The sequence below is a fragment of the Protopterus annectens genome, chromosome 5.part0 (genome assembly GCF_019279795.1).
Source record: "Protopterus annectens isolate FY-2018-M chromosome 5.part0, PAN1.0, whole genome shotgun sequence".
Classification (NCBI taxonomy): domain Eukaryota; kingdom Metazoa; phylum Chordata; order Ceratodontiformes; family Protopteridae; genus Protopterus; species Protopterus annectens.
The window spans coordinates 1,184,533,231-1,184,553,858 of NC_056735.1; the positions used below are offsets into that span (position 1 = coordinate 1,184,533,231).

The 20,628-nt window shown below is 44.2% G+C and overlaps 1 protein-coding gene across 2 annotated transcripts in view; it reads right to left on the bottom strand.

Moving 5' to 3' along the window:
* The window catches only part of TRIP12 (thyroid hormone receptor interactor 12), a 3,849,287-nt gene that overhangs the window by 1,283,213 nt on the left and 2,545,446 nt on the right, over positions 1-20,628 (bottom strand). For both annotated transcript variants that reach the window (XM_044071052.1, XM_044071053.1), the window contains one exon: positions 383-534. In XM_044071052.1, the coding sequence (XP_043926987.1) occupies positions 383-534 (152 nt within the window). The remainder of the gene's footprint in view (positions 1-382; positions 535-20,628) is intronic.

Sequence of the window (20,628 nt, forward strand, 5' to 3'; positions counted from 1 at the left end):
AAAATTTTATTTGGACTTAGAAGTTTGTTTGTGTCTTTCGGCTTTTCCCGGTTAGGGGTCGTCACAGCGGAACTCCGGTCCGCTAATGATGGGTAGTGGATTTTTACGTACCGGGTTACCAGCCCTGACGCACAACCTTCAACGAAGGAACGCCCCATTCACGTATGCATCCACACAGAAGACGCTCTAGCTGAGAATCGAACGGGACAACGTCTTGCTATAAGGCGACAACGCTACCGCAGCACCACGAATAAATACAAATACAGGCAACTCTATATTTTTTCATTAACTGACAGAATACTACAGTAAAATTCCTACAGCTTGAGATGGTACTAAAATCTGAACTGCATACTGTCTACTTTGCAACATAGTTACTACTTACCTGCTACCAGTGCCATTGCCACTAGGGAAATCATGAACCTTCACTGGAAACTGCTCCATCTGACTAAGACAATTGTTCATTTTGTGCACTAGTGCCAATAGGGGACCATTTTCTAATGGTTCTAGTCTTCCAATATAGTCTTCTCCAGGTACCTGAAATGTAAGACAGCAGACTAATGTGGAGCTGTTAATAAACTCAGAGACAACAGTACAAAAGTGTATGAACATGTCAGAACCAATATGCACAACTGTAGCGGGTACATCTAATAGAGATGCTGAAACTCCTACTGGCATAAGTGAAAAGTTAGTGAAATGGTGTATGTTACTCAAATCATTGAACTGGCAGCATTTTGATGATCTGCTTAAGCCAAGTAATGCAAAAATGCTTTTTTTTCAAGTTAGACACAAGGAAGTAGAACACAATTAGCAAATAACTGAAAGTTATGTACTTACCATAAAGACAGATCTGCATGGGTGCTGGGACATCAGTTTTATTACAAGGTCTGAAATACCATCTCATAAGTGGAACACAATATGGAACTGAAAATATGTATACACATCACCTAGCAGAATCTCCTCTACCACACCAAGGGGAAGGTGGGTAGGGATGTGGGGAGGATGAGCCATAACAATGCAGAACTAACATTATGTTAATTACATAAACTTTAAAATCTTAACAAGGCCTGGTTCATCCTCCTCAATAGCAAAATACACACTTCAGCAAACTGACTGGCACCATGAAGGAATTCCTTGAATAACTGTGGCCCCAAAAGAAACAGCAGAAAAGAGACCATATCCAGTTTGTAATGCCTTGAGAAAGGTCTTATGAGAATTTCAAACAGCATCTACACATTTATCATTTAAGGAAGCATTTTTGAAATAGGCTGTACAGAATGCTCAACTGTTAACCATGATTTTTCACTGCAGTAATTGATGTGCTCAAATCACCATGATGGTTTGGGAAACCTTTTTGTCCATTTTATTAGCAGCATAAGATATGGACAACTGAGTCTTTTCTAAAGTTTTCTGTTCTGTTTAGATAAAAAAACATGCAAAGCTCTCTGTTGCACATCCATAAACTGTAACAGGTACATGGTTTTACTGGAATAATTTAGAAAAAATGGAAAATCTATATTAGTTGAGATTAGCTATCATAATTCCTATGGGCATTAAGGTGGTATTTGTTGTCATGATTACCCTTTCTTTGTGTAAGGACATTTTACATATAAATTCTTTAACTCAGAAATTATTCTTGTTGACGTTTGACACAAAGAAAAAAAGCTTCTAGGAAAGGATTTTAAAATCCTACAGAGAAGCTGGTTCAGGGTAGGAAGATTCACGTTTCTCCAGGATGAAATAAGTCTTTTTGAGGAACAACCTCTTTTAAAGGGAGCATGATCAGAAATGTAACCCTTGAAAAAGTCTTCCAAACTTTAACTGAAGCTAGTGAAAATTTTCAAAACCTCAGACTGTTAGTGGTAAAGGGCTTCAGTCTGACAGGGTTCTCCAGAAGTTAAAAGCCAGAACAAAGGGAACCAAACTTATGAGGCTATGAAAATGACCTTCTCTTTCAGAAAAGCATACGAGAGACCTCGAGGCCACTCTTGGACTACATCATCCCTGGGACAGCTGCCTTGGAAGGGAGAAAGTAAAATTCTGGAAGTCACAAGTACGCATAACAGTAAACATCTGAATTCTTCAATGCTGCAGTTGTCTTTACACTACATGGGTTGTGCCTTCGCTCCCTCCTACACCTTCAGTCTGACAGCTGCTTGGTCAGCCCTATGGAAGGAAGGAGCATACTCATCCTCAAATTCAAAAAGATATAATATTACAAAACAACTTTGTATCTCACCCAGTGACTAAATACACAGAAGGGGGATGGAGGATGGGTGTGGCTAATGCAGAAGTGAGGAATTTGAACATCTACTGTTGAGGGTAAATGCATCTTACACAACTGTACTGTGTTAACCAGCATGTTCACCATTTTCACTGCTGCAGCAGCCTTCAGGCTATGTGGGTTGATTACCAAAGCCTAACCAGGAATGAGAAAGTACATGGGGGTCCAGTATTCCCAGGAGAATGATCTTAAGTTTTCTCCTGAAACTGAAAAATGAAGCCAGTTAAAAACTTTGAAAAACAAAAAGTATCTACAGAGGACCATGTAGCTGCTACGAGAATATGTTGACCCCATCCCTTCCCAATATACTACCGAAATAGCCAAGGCTCGAGCAGAATGTGCCTTGAAAGTGTCTGGAACAGACATACTATGATGGATGTATTAATAATTTTGACATGGGTTGTCCCTTCTTAGTCCCATAAGAAATAGACTAATCATGTGCTTTTCCAAAGGACTTAGCTCTGTCAAGATAGTACCTGAGCTACTTATGCACATCCAGAGTATGTTGAATCCTTTCTTCCTGAATCTTAGGATCTGGATAAAAAATGGGAGACTGAGGATTGATTCAAAGCAAATTCCAAAACCACTTTCAGCATGAATGAGGGATTTGCTGTTTAACAATACCCTATCCCTGTGGAATATCCTACAGATCTTGCAACTCAAGATATTCTTCTTGCACATGTCAGGGCAACAAGAATGATTTGAACCTTAAATATGGGCAGGTTCAAATGAAGAAAGTACAATTGCCCAAGTCCAACTTACCTGTAACAGTAGATGTTCAAATTTCAAACGGTCTCAGAGGCATATTTGTTCCTTGCCTGCATAAATATGAAATTGGTGGCTTTCCAGAGATCAAAATCCCCTCCTCTGTTTCTCTGTGACAGGGGATTGGGATAAGCCCTTCCCATCACAGAAAGCCTAACCCCTATCACATAGTCTCAGTTACTCATGCCTTTAGTGCTAAGCAGGATGAGTCAAAAAGGACCAGAAGCAAGAATTGCTGAAACTAACCAATTTGTCATAAAACCACAAATAACCAAAGCCAAACAACAACACAAGGTTGGATACCATCAAACCTTATAACAAAATAACAGGGATGGTGAGTGGATGCTGCCACTGAGGCAGTGTGAAATCCAAACATCTACTGTTACAAATAGGATTTATAACTTATGTAAAGTACAGTTGTGCACACTTACCATAAATGTAGATGTTCGAGTGCATTCACTGTTGCAGTCACCACACTTGGGTTATCCTGCCAAGGGTAGCCCTCAGTCGGCCCGAATACCAGAGGCTTAGTATCTCTGCGTCGGATCCTGTCGCTTCAGGACTGACGTCAGGTCGTCAGTGGTATAAAAACCGGCAGCTGACACTATTACATCAGTTTTTCTTGCTCCAAATGTCAGGAGCCCCCAAACAGGGAGCTAAGTTATGGTGGAAAACCACCACCAGTAAAAAGTAAATACCAATAGCCCTGTAAGGCGTGAGGAAGAGAAAGACAGAGAGCGAGAGAGACAGAGCCAAGGGGGCTGGAGGGTGGGAAACCAGGGCTGCAACAGTGAATACACTCTTGAACATCTACATTTATGGTAAGTGTACACAAAGTACAGTTGTGTACACTTGCCATAGATGTAGATGTTCGAGTGTATTCACTGTTGCAGTCATTACATTTGGGTAATCTGCTGGCAGGTTGCACTCAGTCGGCCTGATTAACAAAGTCTTGGGTCCTGCATCGGTTGCTGCCCCTTCTTCCATGACGTCAGGTTGTCAGGGGTATAAAACATGAAGCCGATGCCATTACATCACTTTTTCTTGCCCCAAATGTCAGGTGCCCCCAAAATGGGGAGCCAAATATTTAAGTAATTAAAAACACAAAAATATATATCTTCAAACTAAAGCAAATACACCAAAAAGGCTTTTAAGCATAGTAAAGGAAACTATAAGTATAGAAAGAGAAAAAACAGGGGGTTGGAAGGAGGGTAACCAGGACTGCAACAGTGAATACACTCGAACATCTACATTTATGGTAAGTGTACACAACTGTACTATGTTCTTCGTGTTTCACTGTTGCAGTCATTACATTTGGGTAGATTCCCAAAGCTATGGTTGGGAGGATGGAATTATACAGCATTAGGACCAGCTATAAGCCCCTGCAGGACAGCAGTGGCAAAGCCAGTTCTGGATTTAGAGAAGAGGTAAATGGTAATGTTTGGTGAACGTATGAACTGAGCTCCAGATAGCAGCTTTGAGAATGTCTCTGGTAGGAACACCTCTGAGAAAGGCTGTAGAAGTAGATGCAGCCCTGGTGGAATGAGATCTGATCCCCTGGGGGATAGTTTTACCATGGTTCATATAGCAGAAACAAATACAATGGCTTATCCATTTGGAAATAGTCTGCTTTGAAATAACCTTTCCCTCTGCCCCTGCAGCAAATGCTACCAGTAGTTGATCAGATTTTCTTAGAGATTTTGTCCTGTTTAAGTATAAGCTAAGCTGTCTGTGTACATCCAATGAATGCAGAATCCACTCCCCCTTTTTCTGTGGATTGGGAAAGAAAGTTGGCAAATGAATGGTTTGATTAAAAGCCACACTGGATACCACCTTAGGCATGAAGGATGGATTGGTCCTGAGAGACACGCTGTCCGCATGTAAAATAATGAAAGGCTCCACTGCCATAAGAGCCTGTCATTCGGAAATCTTTCTAGCTGAAGTCACTGCTAAAAGGAAAGCTGTTTTCCAAGAGAGAAACTTTAAGTCTGCAGTAGCAGCTGGCTCGAAAGGAGGAATAGTAAGTTTTTCCAAAACAAAGTTGAGTTCCCAGGCAAGGGTTGGAGCTCTCCTGGGTGGTCTTAAGTTTTTGGCCCCTCTGAGATACTGCTTTAGCAGAGGATGAGAGAAGAGGGGTGGCTCCATGTTGTAATGAGCTGAAATGGCTGAAGCATGGATTTTTATGGAAGAAAAGGACAGGCCCTTGTAAAGCATCTCAGTTAAGTATTGTAAAACCTGAGGAATATTGGGCACTGCTGTGCTTATCCCTTGTGATTGATTCCAGGCACAATATCTTTTCCATTTGTCAGCATAAGATTTTCTAGTACTAGGCCTTCTTGCCTCCAAAATGACATCCATCACAGGTTTGCTGAGGGATGCTAAGGTTGAATTTAGGTGATTAGCCAAGCTGCAAGGTTCAAAGATTGAAGCTGAGTGTGCAGAATTTGGTTGTTCTGCTGAGACAGTAAGTAAGGTGTCTGAGGCAGATGCCACGGTGGAAGGTGTGACACATTGCGCAGGAATGGGTACCAGTGTTGGCGAGGCCAGTCTGGAGCAATCAAAATCATTTTTGGTTTGTCCTGCTTGACTTTTAGTACAACTTTGGAGAGCAGAGGCAGACGGGGAAAGGCATAGACTGACAGGTTTTTTCCAGCTGAATGATAGAGCATCCACTTTTCAGGCTTTTTTGTGATGAATTCTTGTGCAGAATTTGTCCAACTGATAGTTCTGGGGTGAGGCAAAAAGATCTATGTCTGGACTCCCACATTTGCGTGTCAACATGTTAAAAGTCCGTGGTTCCAGTTTCCATTCGTGTGGGTCCATGAGATTTCTGCATAGTTCGTCTGCCACAGTATTCAGCTTTCCTGGCAGGAATTGAGCTTGTAGCTGTATACGATAGGTCAAGGCCGTGTTCCACAATGTCATGGCTAGTCTGCAAAGGGGGTAGGAGTGTGTATCCCATTGCTTGTTTATGTACCACATAACTGTGGTGTTGTCTGTCTTTAACATTAATTGTCCTGGTTGAAGGTAGTCCTTGAAGGCTGTCAGTGCATTCTGTACAGCTAGCATCTCTTTTTGATTGATATGAAGGTGCATTTGATTTGGGTTCCATTTGCCCTGAATGCACTTCCCTGCCAGATGAGCTCCCCAAGCATAGTCTGATGCATCTGTAGTTAGAGTTTGGGCGGCAGGGGGTGGAGTGAATGGCAGTCCCTTGTTTTGGTGGCAGGCATCTGCCCACCATAGGAACTCTAGTTGCAGGCAAGGTATGATAGGAGTCATTGTTTCCAGGCTGTGACTGTGATGACTCCATAAATTTTTTAAATACCACTGAAGTTTCCTCATATGCAGTTTTGCATATGGAATTAGAAGAATGCAGGAGGCCATGAACCCAAAGGCTTGCAGAATTTGTCTTGCAGATAGCAGGGTTTTTGTGGCCACCTGTTTGAAATAAGTTACCAAATGAAGTTGCTTTTCTGGCATAAGGTAAGTCATCTGGGCAGTTGTATTCAAGGTTGCACCCAGGAATGTAATTTTTTGAGAGGGTACCAGTTGTGATTTCTTTTCATTTATAGTGTACCCTAGACAAGTTAGAACCCTTTTACAAATGCCAGATGTTTAAGAATGTGCCTGCTTTCTGCCTGAATTAGACAATCGTCCAGATATGGATATATTTCAACATTCCTTTGTCTGCAAAATGCAATTACTGGAGCCAGGCATTTTGTGAAGACCTTGGACGCAGTAGATAAGCCAAAGGGCAGTGCAGAGAACTGGTAATGCAAGTAGCCTACTTACTATGAAGCGGAGGTATCTTCTGCAAGATTCTCTGATTGGGACATGCAGGTAAGCCTCTTAAGTCTAGAGTTACCAACCAGGCATCTTTGCCTAGCAAAGGAAGTAACTGTTGAAGAGTCAGCATCTTGAATTTTGGAATGTCCAGAAATGTATTTAAAGTTGATAAGTCCAGAATTGGATGCCATGATTTGTCTTTTCTGGGTACCAGGAAAAGTCTTGAATAGAAACCTTGTCCCTTTTCCTCTTCTGGAACCGGTTGAATAGCCCCCATGTTCATGAGGCACAGTACTTGTTTCTGGGCCTCTGCCCACTGATTTGGGGGCAGGTCTGGCCACCCGTTTGGGATTGGCAACGTGTGGAAATGAAATCTGTATCCCTGGGATACATTTAAAACCCATTTGTCCTGGGTTATAAGTTGCCAGTTTTCCCCCCAAAGGGGCGGCCAAAAGGTATGTGCTTGGTAAGTGTAAAGGGAAGTCATTGAGACTGCTTACCATACGGTGGTGCCTTGCTGTTTCCAGATTTGGAGGAGGAGGCACCCCATTATTTTGCTCTAAATGTCCCTTGTGACTAAAACCTGGAGCCTTTGGAATGTCTGGGTTTGACTTGAGTGGCTCTCGAAAGAAATGGAAAGGGCCAGTTCTTAGTAGGACAGTGCCTACTAAATCTAGGAGGTTGCACTTGTAAAAAATCTTTCACAGTTTGCATAATATGCTGTTGATATTTAAGCATATGAAATTGACAGTTTAAAGCCCTGATTGCCAAGGTTGCAGAAGTGTAAACCTTCTTACCCCATCTATCCAGCGCCCTGGAATCTCTATCAGAAGGGGTAGGATTTTTAGCAGTAGAGGCCTTAATGCCCTAGGGACACTGAGAAATGGTTTCAGGATCTGCAATAGGATTTTTGAAAAGGAATTTGTGGGAGTCAGGAACCCTGTAGTATCTGTTTGGCTTACAAGGAGCCGGAGGCAGAGAATCAGGAGCCAGACTAGATTCTGAAAAAACATCAACAATGTCTAAAACAGGAGGTATAGCCAAAGGCCTATGCTGAGGAAGAAGAAGAAAATCCCTAAGTCTCTCTCTAGATTCAGAGAAATCCTGACTTTCCCAGTGGAAATGTTCCCTTAAAGTATGTAAAGTTTCCCCTAAAAAATAATCCTCAGGGGGAGAAGCAGAAGGAATGGAATCTTCTGCATCAAAGTCCTCATAAGTTTGTATAGACAAATCCTGTTCATTAGAAGAGTCAGAAGAAATAGAATCCTGTTCAGAAGATTCACAATCAATGTCTTGCCTAATACTTTTAGAAGGGGGGGGGGGGGTTGGTTAGCTCTGATCAGAGTAATTAAATCTTTAGCCATTTTGATCATCTGTTTTTTTTATGCATAGGGGCCTGCACAAGTGGCCCAGGTGTCGGTTTTTTGGACATAGGTTTTGATTTTGGCCTTAGTTTTGAAGATGGCATCGGTCTAATATACAAATCTGTAGGCCTGAAAACACCCTCAGAAGCCGGTGCCTGCACAGTGGCTCCGGACCCATCTAAGGTACAGACATCTGCGGGTTCCATAATTGAAGCATCTCGCAGCATACTGGACTCATGGGTCTCAGTAGAGGCCTGCGAATCAGAAGTAGCGGGTATCAGGGGTGCGAAAGCGCCTGAGTACCGGCGAACTGGTGACTGGCTTAGGAGAAGCGTTGCCATCAGCTTTGGACCTCGACGGCCTGTCTCTGTCTTTTTCTTTGCATTTTTTAGGTATTCCAGTAATAGGATTGCTAACCGACGACATTTCTGGATAGTTAAATTGTGAGCCAAAATATCTAGAAGCAAAAATATAGAGACGTTTAATAGTGCGTCAATTAAATTTAGCACAAAACCGACAGCAAGGCACGTTGTGGTCAGGGCCTAGACAAGGAATACAGTACAAATGAAAATCCTTATGTGGTATTTGCTTCCCACAAGTAATGCAATTATTAACTTTTACTGACATCAGTAAGGAGCAAGAAAAAGTTTCCCCAACGGGGTACTTAGCTTTTTAGTTGAAGACTTCGGTTCTGAAGCTCGAAAACGAATATTTCAGGAGTCGGCCGACCGGCACTTGGGAACTGCTTCTGCTTCGGGCACCGCAGGGCAAGAAAGACTGATGTAATGGTGTCGGCTGCATGTTTTATACCCTTGATGGCCTGACGTCATGGAGGAAGGGACAGCAACCGACGCAGGACCCAAGACTTTGTTAATCAGGCCGACTGAGGGCAACCTGCCAGCAGATTACCCAAATGTAATGACTGCAACAGTGAAACACAAAGAACATCTGTACTATGTTCTTCGTGTTTCACTGTTGCAGTCATCACACTTGGGTTGATTCCCAAAGCTAAAGAATGGGTGGAGGCAATCAAGAAGAGTTGGGGCTGGCTAGAATGCCCTGCAGGACTGCGGTTGCAAAGCCTGCCCTGGATTTGGAAAAGATAGGCAGGTGGTAATGGCTGGTAACGGTATGAACAGAACTCCAAGTTGCAGTTTCCAGAATGTCTCTGGTAAGGACTCCTCTTAGAAAGGCTGTACAGGCTGAAATTGCCCTAGTGGAATGTGTTCTGACCCCCTCAAGGGGTGGTTTCCCATAGTGTTTGTAAAGTACAGTTGTGTACCTACCATAAATGTAGATGTTCGAGTGTATTCACTGTTGCAGTCATTACACTTGGGTTATCCTGCTGGCAGGCTACCCGCAGTCAGCCTGAATTACAAAGTCCTGGTCCGGCGTTGGTTGCTGTCACCTCTTCCCTGACGTCAGTGCGCCAGGGGTATAAAAGATGCAGCCGACGCCATTTTCTTCAGTTTTTCCTTGCCCCAGATGTCAGGTGCCCCCCAAAAGGTAGGCTAAAAATTCTGCTTATAAAAAAGCATGCAGTAACATAATCATTACCTTCATCTACAAGCAAATACACCACATAGGTTGTATAGGATAGAGAAGTATAGATAAGTCCCAGCAAATAAAAGGGGGATGGAGAGAGGGTAACCTGAACTGCAACAGTGAATACACTCGAACATCTACATTTATGGTAGGTACACAACTGTACTATGTTCATCGTGTTTCACTGTTAAAGTCATTATACTTGGGTTGAATCCAAAAGCTGAGGTTGGGAGGCTGGGCCTAAATAGAATTAGGAGTAGCTATGAGACCCTGCAGAACTACAGTGGCAAAGCCTGCTCTGGATTTACAGTAAAGAGGTAAGTGGTAGTGCTTTGTAAAAGTGTACACTGAAGTCCAAGTTGCAGCCTCCAAAATATCCTTGGTTGGTACTCCTCTGAGGAAGGCTGCAGAAGTGGCTGCTGCTCTGGTAGAATGTGGCCTAATGCCCTTAGGCACTGATTTGCCATGTTGTGAATAGCAGAAACGAATGCAGTGGCCTATCCATTTTGAAACAGTCTGCTTTGAAATAGCCTTTCCTTGTGATCCTGCAGCAAATGCCACTAAGAGTTGCTCAGACTTTCTCAAAGCTTTAGTTTTGTCCAAGTCGAAGTGCAACCGTCTGTGTATGTCCAAAGAATGCAGAAGTCTCTCCCATTTATTCTGTGGGTTTGGATAAAAGGTAGGCAAATTAATGGTTTGGTTAAGAGCCACAATGGACACTACCTTAGTCATAAATGTTGGGTTTGTCCTTAGAGAAACCCTGTCTGGATGGAAAATAATAGAAGGTTCCACAGCCATTAGTGCCTGTAACTCTGACACTCTTCTTGCTGAAGTTATTGCTAGGAGCAGAGCTGTTTTCCATGATAAGAATTTTATCTCAGCTGTATTGGCTGGCTCAAAAGGAGGCAGTGTGAGTTTTCCCAAGACAAAATTGAGGTCCCATGCAGGTGTTGGTGCTCTCCTAGGAGGTCTTATGTTTTTGGCCCCTCTGAGGTACTGCCTTAGCAGTGGATGTGAAAAAATAGGCGGGTCCGTATTGTAATGAGCTGAAATAGCAGAGGCATGGATCTTAATTGATGAGAAGGATAGGCCTTTGTCCAGCATCTCAGTTAGGTATTGTAAAATCTGAGGAATATTTGGTACAAGCGTGTCAATTCCTTGTGCCAGATTGCAAGCAAAGAATCTCTTCCATTTGTCTGCATAAGATTTTCTGGTGCTGGGCCTCCTGGCCTCCAAAATAACATCCATAACCACTTTAGAGAGAGGTGTATTCTGAATGGTTACATTATCTGCCATGCAGCCAGATTTAGGGTTCTGAGTTGGCTGTGGAGGATCTGATTGTTTTGTTGGGGACAAGCTCTTTAGGATTGGGTACTAGTGCTGGCGTGGCCAATCCAGTGGAATCAGTATCATTTTTGGCTTCTCGTCTGACCTTTAGGAGTACCTTGGGGTGGAGAGGCAGTGGAGGAAAGGCATATACTATAAGGCTTTTCCAGCTGAATGACAGGGCATCCACTTTCCATGCTTGTTTGTGATGGGTCCTTGTGCAGAATCTCTGTAGCTGGCAGTTGTGAGGGGAGGCAAATAGATATATGTCTCGGCATCCCCATTTCCTTGTTATCATGCTGAAGATTTGTGGATCTAGTTTCCACTCGTGAGGATCCATGAGGTTTCTGCTTAGTTCATCTGCAGAGCATTCGTTTTTCCTGGCAGGAATTGTGCTTGCAGATGTACCTGACAAGTCAATGCTGTGTTCCACAAAATCATGGCTTGTCTGCAGAGGGGGTAAGAATGTGTGCCTCCCTGCTTATGTACCATATGACTGTAGTATTGTCCGTCTTTATCAGCAGTTGTCCTGGATGAAGTAGATCCTTGAAGGCTGTCAGGGCATTTTGTACAGCTAGCATCTCTTTTTGATTGATGTGAACATGCCTTTGGCTTGCGGGCCATGTGCCCTGAATACATTTTCCTGCCATGTGGGCCCCCCAGGCATAATCTGATGCATCTGTTGTTAGTGTTTGCCTAGCTGTGGGTAAAGTGAATGGCTGTCCCATGTTGTGGTGACAGGCCTGTGCCCACCATCGAAACCCCTGTTGCAGGCAGGGAATGAGGGTAATTAATGATTCCAGCTGTGGCAATGTTGAGTCCAGACACTTTTTAGATACCATTGTAGTTTCCTCATATGCAGTCTTGCATATGGAATTAGCAGAATGCAGGATGCCATGTAGCCCAGATCCTGCAGAATTTTACTTTCAGATAATTGGGTCTTTGTTGCCATGCTTTCGAAGTAAGAAGTCAGTTGCCTTTGTTTGTCTGGCGTGAGATAAGCCATCTGGGCAGTTGCATTTAAGCTTGCACCCAGGAATATTATCTCTTGAGAGGGTACTAGTTTTGATTTCTTTTCGTTTACTGTGTACCCTAGGCAACTTAATAATCTTTTTACAAATGCCAGATGCTTTAGAAGAATGTCTTTGGTCTCTGCTTGAAGGCAGTCGTCCAAGTATATATATTTGAATTCCTCTGTGTCTGCAAAATGCAATTACTGGTGCCAGGCATTTTGTGAAGACCCTGGGCGCAGTAGATAAGCCAAAGGGCAGTGCAGAGAATTGGTAGTGCATTGAGCCAGCTGGACATGCAGGTATGCCTCTGAGGTCCAAAGTTACAAGCCAAACCTTTTTGCCCAGCATGGGCAGAAGCTGCTGCAGAGTCAACATTTTGAATTTTGGAACATCCAAAAAAGTGTTTAGAATAGATAGGTCCAAAATTGGTCTCCAGGCTTTGTCCTTTCTTGGTACTAAGGAAGTCTTGAGTAAAGTCCTTGTCCCTGCTCTTGTGGTACTGGCTGAATAGCCCTTATGCCTATGAGAGATGAAACTTGCTTTTGTGCCTCTGCCCATTGATTGTGTGGCAGGTCTGGCATACCTTTTGCCTTTGGAAGGGTGTGAAAGTGGAACCTGTAGCCCTGAGAGACTATATTTAAGACCCATTTGTCCTGGGTGATCATGTGCCAATTTTGTGAAAAAAGTGCTAGCTTTCCCCCTAAGGGTGCTGCCAAAAGATAAGTGCTTGGCATTGGCAGAGGAAAGTCATTGGGACTGTTTCCTATATGGCTGTGATTTGTCTTCTCCGCTTTTGGAGGTAGAAGCACCACATTGTTTGGGCCTGTATGAGCCCTGAGGCTGTTGTCTGCCTCTAGGGTGTCTGTATCTGCCTCTTTGTGAGCTGTCTGACACTGGAAAGGACCAATTCTTAGAAGGCCAGTTCCTGCTAAATCTGGGAGGTTGTGCCTGTAAGAAATCCTTTACTGTCTGCATAGATTTAGCTTTATTCTCCATTTTCTTCAACACCTCTTCTGCCTTAACACCAAACAGAGTATCATGCTGTAATGGAGCATCCAATAATTTTGCTTTAACATGATCAGGCAGACTTTGTTCCTTTAACCAAGCATGCCTTCTAATGACAGAACCTGTAATTGCAGCCCTGCAAGAGGCCTCCAGTGAATCAAAACCACATTGCAAAATATGCTTTCCCACTTGCTCAGCTGCATGCAATAAATCTTGCATTTCCTTGTTTTCAGAGCATTCAGAATTTGTCAACATTTTCTGTTTTAGCAGTGACATTAAGTATTGCTGATATTTAAGCATATGAAACTGACAATTTAAAGCCCTTACAGCCAAGACAGCAGAAGTGTAAACTTTTTTCCACCATCTGTCCAGTGCCCTGGAATCCCTTTCTGTGGGGACAGGGTTTTTCGCAGTAGAGGCCTTGACCCCTTTGGGACCCTGAGATATAGTTTCTGGGTCAGCAGCAGGGTTTTTATATAGAAATTTGTGCGAGTCTGGAACCCTGTAGTATCTGTCTGGCTTAACAGGTGCAGGTGGTAAAGAGTCGGGAGACAGGCTGGACTCTGAAAATACATCATCTACAATGTCTAGAACAGGGGGAATAGCAAGAGGTCTGTGCTGATGTAGTAGAAGAAAACCTCTGAGCCTTTTCTTAGATTCTGAGTAATCTTGGCTCTCCCAGTGGAAATGCTCCCTCATGGTATGCAGGGTTTCCCCAAAGGAATAATCCTCAGGAGGAGAAGCTGAAGGAATAGATTCTTCAGCATCAGAATCCTCATAGGGAGGAAAGTACAGTTTTGTACCTACCATAAATGTAGATGTCCGATAGGAATGCATCTGCAGTCCTTACAAATGGGTTGTCCTGTCGTCAGGCAGCCCTTCGGTCGGCCGGATTCCAAAGTCTGGGTCCGGCTTCGGCTGGTGTCGCACTTCACCCGACGTCATCGCTGCAGTTTTTCGGGTATAAAGGCATCAGCCGACGCCATTTTCCTCAGTGTTTCTTGCCCCAGATGCCAGGTGCCCTCTTGGATGGCTAAATTTGGATAAATGCCAATGTTTCCAAATAGTAAAGAGCAAACACATAAAATAAGCATGTATGTACATATATACAAACAAATACACCATAATAGATCCCCCCCCAAGCTAGCTGAAGGATGGCAAATACCCTAGGAGTACCTCAGAGCGGAAGGTGGGTGGGTAATCCTGACTGCAGATGCATTCCTATCGGACATCTACATTTATGGTAGGTACAAAACTGTACTATGTCCTTCAAGGATGCATCTGCAGTCCTTACAAATGGGTAGAATACCATAGCTAAACAAGGGTAGGAGGAAAAGAGTAGAAATTATGGTGTAGCTAGGATCCCTTGCAAAACAGCAGTGGCAAAACCTGCTCGGGATCTAGAGTATAAAGGTAAATTGTAATGCTTGGCAAATGTATGCACGGAGGTCCAAGTAGCAGCCTCTATAATGTCCTTGGTAGCCACTCCTCGTAAGAAAGCTGTGGTAGTGGCTGTAGCCCTTGTGGAGTGAGGCCTGATGTTCTCTGGAGTTGCCTTTCCATGGTAGGAGTAACAAAATCTAATGCAATTTCCTATCCATTTGGAGATTGTCTGTTTTGAAATTGGCTTTCCTTCCTTTCCTGTGGCATATGCTACCAGAAGCTGGTCAGTTTTTCTATTGGACTTGGTCCTGTCCAGGTAGTAGCGTAATTGTCTATGCACATCCAAGGTATGCAAGAGTCTTTCTCCCCTGTTCTGTGGGTTTGGGTAGAATGTAGGTAGGTGGATATAGCCCGATTTAATGACACTCTGGATACCACCTTAGGCATAAATGTAGGATTTGTTCTCATGGACACTCTATCTTGATGGAAGATCAGGAAGGGTTGCACTGCCATTAATGCCTGTAGTTCAGAGACCCTTCTTGCTGAAGTTATTGCCAGCAGGAAAGCAGTTTTCCAGGATAAGTATTGTAATTCTGCTGTTGCTGCTGGTTCGAAAGGGGGAAGTGTCAATTTTTCTAGCACAAAGTTCAAGTCCCATGCTGGCAATGGTGGTTTCCTGGGAGGTTTTACATTTTTAATTCCTCTCAGAAACTGTCTGAGCAGAGGGTGAGAGAAGACAGGAGGATCCAAGTTGTATTCTGCTGAAATAGCTGATGCATGTATCTTGATGGAAGAATAGGACAGGCCTGAATGGAAGAGCTCTGCCAAGTACTCCAGGATGTTGGCTATGTTTACTAGTGTCACATCTTCTCCCTTTGCAGTACTCCAAATGAGATATCTTTTCCATTTTGCTGCATAATTCTTTCTTGTTAAAGGTCTACGAGCCTCCAGGATTATGTCTTTAACCCTTTGGGATAAATTTGGGTTAATTGCTGTCATGTAATGTTCCAGGCAGTTAGCTGCAGAGTTTTCAGGTTTGGATGCAGGATGTTGTAGTTGTTCTGTGTTAACAGTAATGGGATCAGGGGTAGTGTCCATATTTGTTCCCGAGACATGCTCCTCAGCAATGGATACCAATGTTGTCTTGGCCAGTCTGGAGCTATCAGAATGATCCTTGGACGGTCCTCTTTGATCTTCAGAAGCACCTTGTGCATCAAAGGAAGTGGTGGGAATGCGTATGCTGTCAGATTTTTCCAACTGAAAGATAGGGAGTCCACCTTCCAAGCAAGTGAGTGGTACGTCCTTGTGCAGAATTTCTTTAGCTGGTGATTGAGTGGGGATGCAAACAAGTCTATTTGTGGTAATCCCCATTCTCTTGTGATGGCTTTGAAGATGTCCGGATGCAGCATCCATTCGTGGGCATCTGTGGTAGTTCTGCTTAATATGTCTGCTAGAGTGTTTTCTTTTCCCGGTACAAAAATTGCTTGTAACTGAATGTTGTAGCTCAGAGCCACATCCCATAGGTCCAGTGCCAGCCGGCATAGAGGATATGAATGTGTGCCTCCCTGTTTGTTGATGTACCACATAACTGTGGTGTTGTCTGTCCTTATCATCAACTGACCTTCTTGGAGAAATGGTCTGAATGACTGGATTGCCAATTTTACTGCCAGCATTTCCTTTAGATTTATGTGTAGGTAGCTGGTCTTGAGTCCATAAGCCTTGTATGCACTTGCCCAGCATGTGTGGCCCCAACCGAGGTCTGAGGCATCTGTCGTGATGGTTTGGCTTGGTTGACTGTTGCAGAAGGGTAATCCTGTGTTTGATTGACAGGCCTGAGCCCACCACAGGAACTCTTGCTTCAGGCATGGGATTATTGGAATTTTGGTTTCTAGGCTGTGCTTGTGTTGGGACCACAAATTCTTTAGGTACCACTGTAGCTTTCTCATATGCAGTCTGGCATGAGGGACCAGAATTATGCAGGATGCCATGAAGCCTTGGGCTTGCAGTACTTTTCTTGCAGTTAGATGGTTCTGCTTTGTTAATGCCAAGAAGTAGAGAGGTAGTTGCTCTTTCTTTTCTGCAGTTAGGAATGCCATTTGTTTTGATGTGTCCAGCTCTGCACCCAGAAAGGTTATTCTTTGGGATGGAATCAGCCTTGACTTTTTTATATTGACTGTATATCCCAGGGCTTGCAGCAGGTAAATGACTCTTTGTAAGTCTTCTGTTAGCTTGCTTTTGTTGTCCGCTTGTATCAGGCAGTCGTCCAGGTAGGGATAAATTTGGATACCCTGAAGTCTGCAATGAGCAATTACTGATGCCAGGCATTTCGTGAACACTCTGGGCGCAGTAGATAAGCCAAAGGGCAATGCTGAAAATTGATAATGCTCTGATCCTGCAAGAAATCTGAGGTATCTTCTGCAAATTGGTTGTATGGGGACGTGCAGGTATGCCTCCTTGAGATCTAGAGTTACCAGCCAAGACTCCTTGCCCAGCATGGGAAGAAGCTGCTGTAGGGTCAGCATTTTGAATTTTGGAACAATGAGGAATGTGTTTAAAGCGGATAGGTCTAGAATGGGTCTCCATTTGTTTTCTTTTCTTGGTACCAAGAAGAGTCTGGAGTAAAATCCCTTTCCTTGCTCCATAGATGGTACCTTTTCCACAGCTCTCATTCTTAATAGCTGAGATATTTGCTTTAGAGTTTCTGCCCTTTGAGTAGGTGGTAGGTTTGGCATTCCTCTCTTTCCTGGTAGAGTATGGAAATGGAACCTGTAACCTTGGTCTATAGTTTGCAAAATCCATTTTCCCTTGTGATGCAATGCCAGTTCTTTGAAAATAAGGTTAGCTTTCCGCCTAAGGGTGCTTCTAGTTGTTCCCTGGTAGGCGGTGCCACTGCCAAGTCACTGTGATTGAGTAGTTGTAGTGGTGGTGGCTGCGTCCGTGCCTCGCTGGTTGTTGCCTTGCCACTGGCGTCCCCTGTAGGCACCCCTGGATTGGTTTCTGCCTCTAGAACGCCTATTCCTGCCCCTTTGTGTCTTAGAGGAGTCCGGAAAGGACCAATTCTTGGAGGACCAGTTCCTACTAAACCTTGGAGGTTGAACCTGTAAGAAATCTTTCACTGTTTGTACAGATTTCGCCTTCTCTTCCATCTTTTTTAGTACCTGTTGTGCAGGTGAACCAAATAAATTGACCTTGTCCATGGGTGCATCCAAAAGCTTTGATTTGACATGGTCTGGTAATGCCTGTTCTTTCAACCATGCATGTCTCCTGATAACTGTGTCAGTCATGGCTGATCTAAAGGAAGCCTCCAGTGCATCATAGCCACATTTTAAAGAATGGTTACTAACCTGTTGTATGTTATGTACCATTTCCTGAACATATTTTTATCTAAAGATTCTTCAGAGGACAGCTTTTTAGTTAACTGGTCAAGCATAAACTCTTGATATTGAATCATGTGAAATTGGCAGTTCAAAGCCCTAGCTGACAAAGTAGCAGAAGTGTAAACTTTTTTACCCCATCTCTCTAAGGACCTGGATTCCCTTTCAGAGGGAGGGGTTTTAGTAGAAGTAGCTGCTACTGCTTTAGGGCCCTGGGAGATAGTCTCTGGATCTGCAAAAGGAGCCTTGTATAAATGGTGATGAGTGTCCGGGACCCTGTAGAACCTATCGGGCTTAGCAGGAGCCGGAGGTAATGAGTCAGGAGCAATGCAAGCATCATTAAATGCATCATCTACAACAGAAAGAACTGGAGGTATAGCTAAAGGCCTATGTTGTGGCAAATGTAGAAAGGTTCTAAGCCTTTCTGGAGTCTGAGAAATCTTGGCCCTGCCACTGAAATTGTTCCCTCATAGCATGCAAGGTTTCCCCAAAGGAAAATTCCTCAGGTGGAGAGGCTGAAGGAATGGACTCTTCAGCATCAGAGTCTTCGTAAGGGGAATAAGTAGCCTCAGGAGGGTCTGTATGTTCTGAGTCATCAGAGGAATCATCTGCGGATACTGGCTCTGCTCTAGGCCTCTTTTCTGGAGGTGGGAGAGAGGTCCTGTCTGGATGAGGCCTGGATCCACGAATTAAAGAAATTAGATCCTCAGCCAAAGAAAGCATATGGGAGCTGGTGCTGGGCCTGTGTGGGGGGGGGGGGGGTTGGCAGGCACCGTTTTTGAAGCTGAGGCTGCTTTAGCCCTGGCAAAGGCCTTAATAGACATGGCTGCAGGAGGCCTAGCAGCTCCACGTGCAGGGGTAGAAATATCCAGGGGAATAGTGTCTGATAATTCCTGAGAAACCGCAACAGAAGGTTGGATTTCAGAAGCCGATTCTACCAGGTTAGAAGAGGCCTCGGTAGAAGGCATGGTTTCGGCTGAAGGAAGAACCGCTTGCTCGGTTTCGGCCGAAACCGAGACACTCGCGGTTTGCTTAATCGCGGTTTTGGCCGAAACCGCGGACCGCGAGTGTCGGTCCTTTTCTTTACGTTTTTTGGCAATTTGCATTGTCGGAGGATCCGACGGCATAATATAGGCAAAATCAGAGCCGAAAATTTGTTCAGCGAACTCCGACCGGCGTCTAAGCGTCCGTCGGTTAAAAGAAGCACAGGCTAAACAAGCTGCTACGTCGTGGTCTGGGCCCAAACAATGTATACAGTAGGAGTGGAAATCTTTATAAGGTATTTGTTTCCCACAAGATAAACAGTTATTCACTTTCTCTGACATCGGCTGAGGCAAGAAAGAGTCCCCAACGGGGTACTTAGCTTTTTAGAAGTCTTCGAAGTAGTATTCGGTAGTAGCAATCTCTGGATCTGACCAACCGGCACTTGCGAACAGCTTCTGCTTGGCCACGCGCAAGAAAGACTGAGGAAAATGGCGTTGGCTGATGCCTTTATACCCGAAAAACTGCAGCGATGACGTCGGGTGAAGTGCGACACCAGCCGAAGCCGGACCCAGACTTTGGAATCCGGCCGACCGAAGGGCTGCCTGACAGGACAACCCATTTGTAAGGACTGCAGATGCATCCTTGAAGGACATCAGAGTATCCCTGTTCTGAAGAGGAGTCAGAGGAAATGGAAACCCGATCAGAAGAATCATATTCTGTGTCTTGCCTAGGCCTCTTATCAGGAGGGGGATGGGAACCCCTGATCAAAGTAATTAGGTCTTCGGCCATTTTAAGCATCTGTTTCTTAAACATGGAAGTCTGTCCAGGAGAATGCTGTACTTGTTTCTTTGTCTTTAATGCTGTTTTAGTCTTTGCCTTGGAAGCTGAGGTTGGCTTGATATATAACTGTGCAGGTCTGAAAACACCCTCAGAAACCGATGCCTGCTCAGAGGCTCCAGACCCATCTGAGGGAATAGTTTCCGAGTGTCCAATACCTTGAGTATCCAGAGGCCTAGCTGTCTCCACGTGGGAGTCAGAAGCGACCTGTGGCTCTGAGGTAGCGGGTGTCAGGGGCTGCGAAAGCGCCTCACTGAGAACCGGCGACTGGCCTAGTGGAGTCCTCGTCGTCAGTTTTGGACCTCGGATGCCTGTCCTTTTCCTTGCTCTTTTTATAAATTCTGGTCATTGGCTGTTCCGACGGCATTATATAATTAAATCTTCAGCCAAAGTAATGAAAAGCAAAATCGTACAGACGCTTAACAGTGCATTGGTTAAATCTAGCACAAAACCGACAGCTAGCAATGTCGTGGTCAGGGCCTAGGCAAGGAATACAGTAAGAATGAAAATCCTTATGAGGTATTTGCTTCCCACAAGAAATACAATTATTAACTTTTTCTAACATCGGTCTGGAGCAAGAAAAAAGTTTCCCCAATGGGGTACTTAGCTTTATTGAAGACTTCAGATCTGAAATTTGATTTAAAAAATCTCAGGATTTGGCTGACCGGCACCTGAGAACTGCTTTTGCTTCGGGCACCACACAGCAAGAAAGACTGGAGAAAATGGCGTCAGCTGCATTTTTTATACCCCTGGCGCACTGACGTCAGGGAAGAGGCGACAGCAACCGACGCCAGACCAGGACTTTGGAATTCAGGCCGACTGCAGGTAGCCTGCCAGCAGGATAACCCAAGTGTAATGACTGCATTAGTGAAACACGATGAACATCAGAAATGGTTACAGTGTGCTATCCATTTGGAGATGGTTTGCTTGGATATGGCCTTGCCCTCTGTCCCTGGTACAAA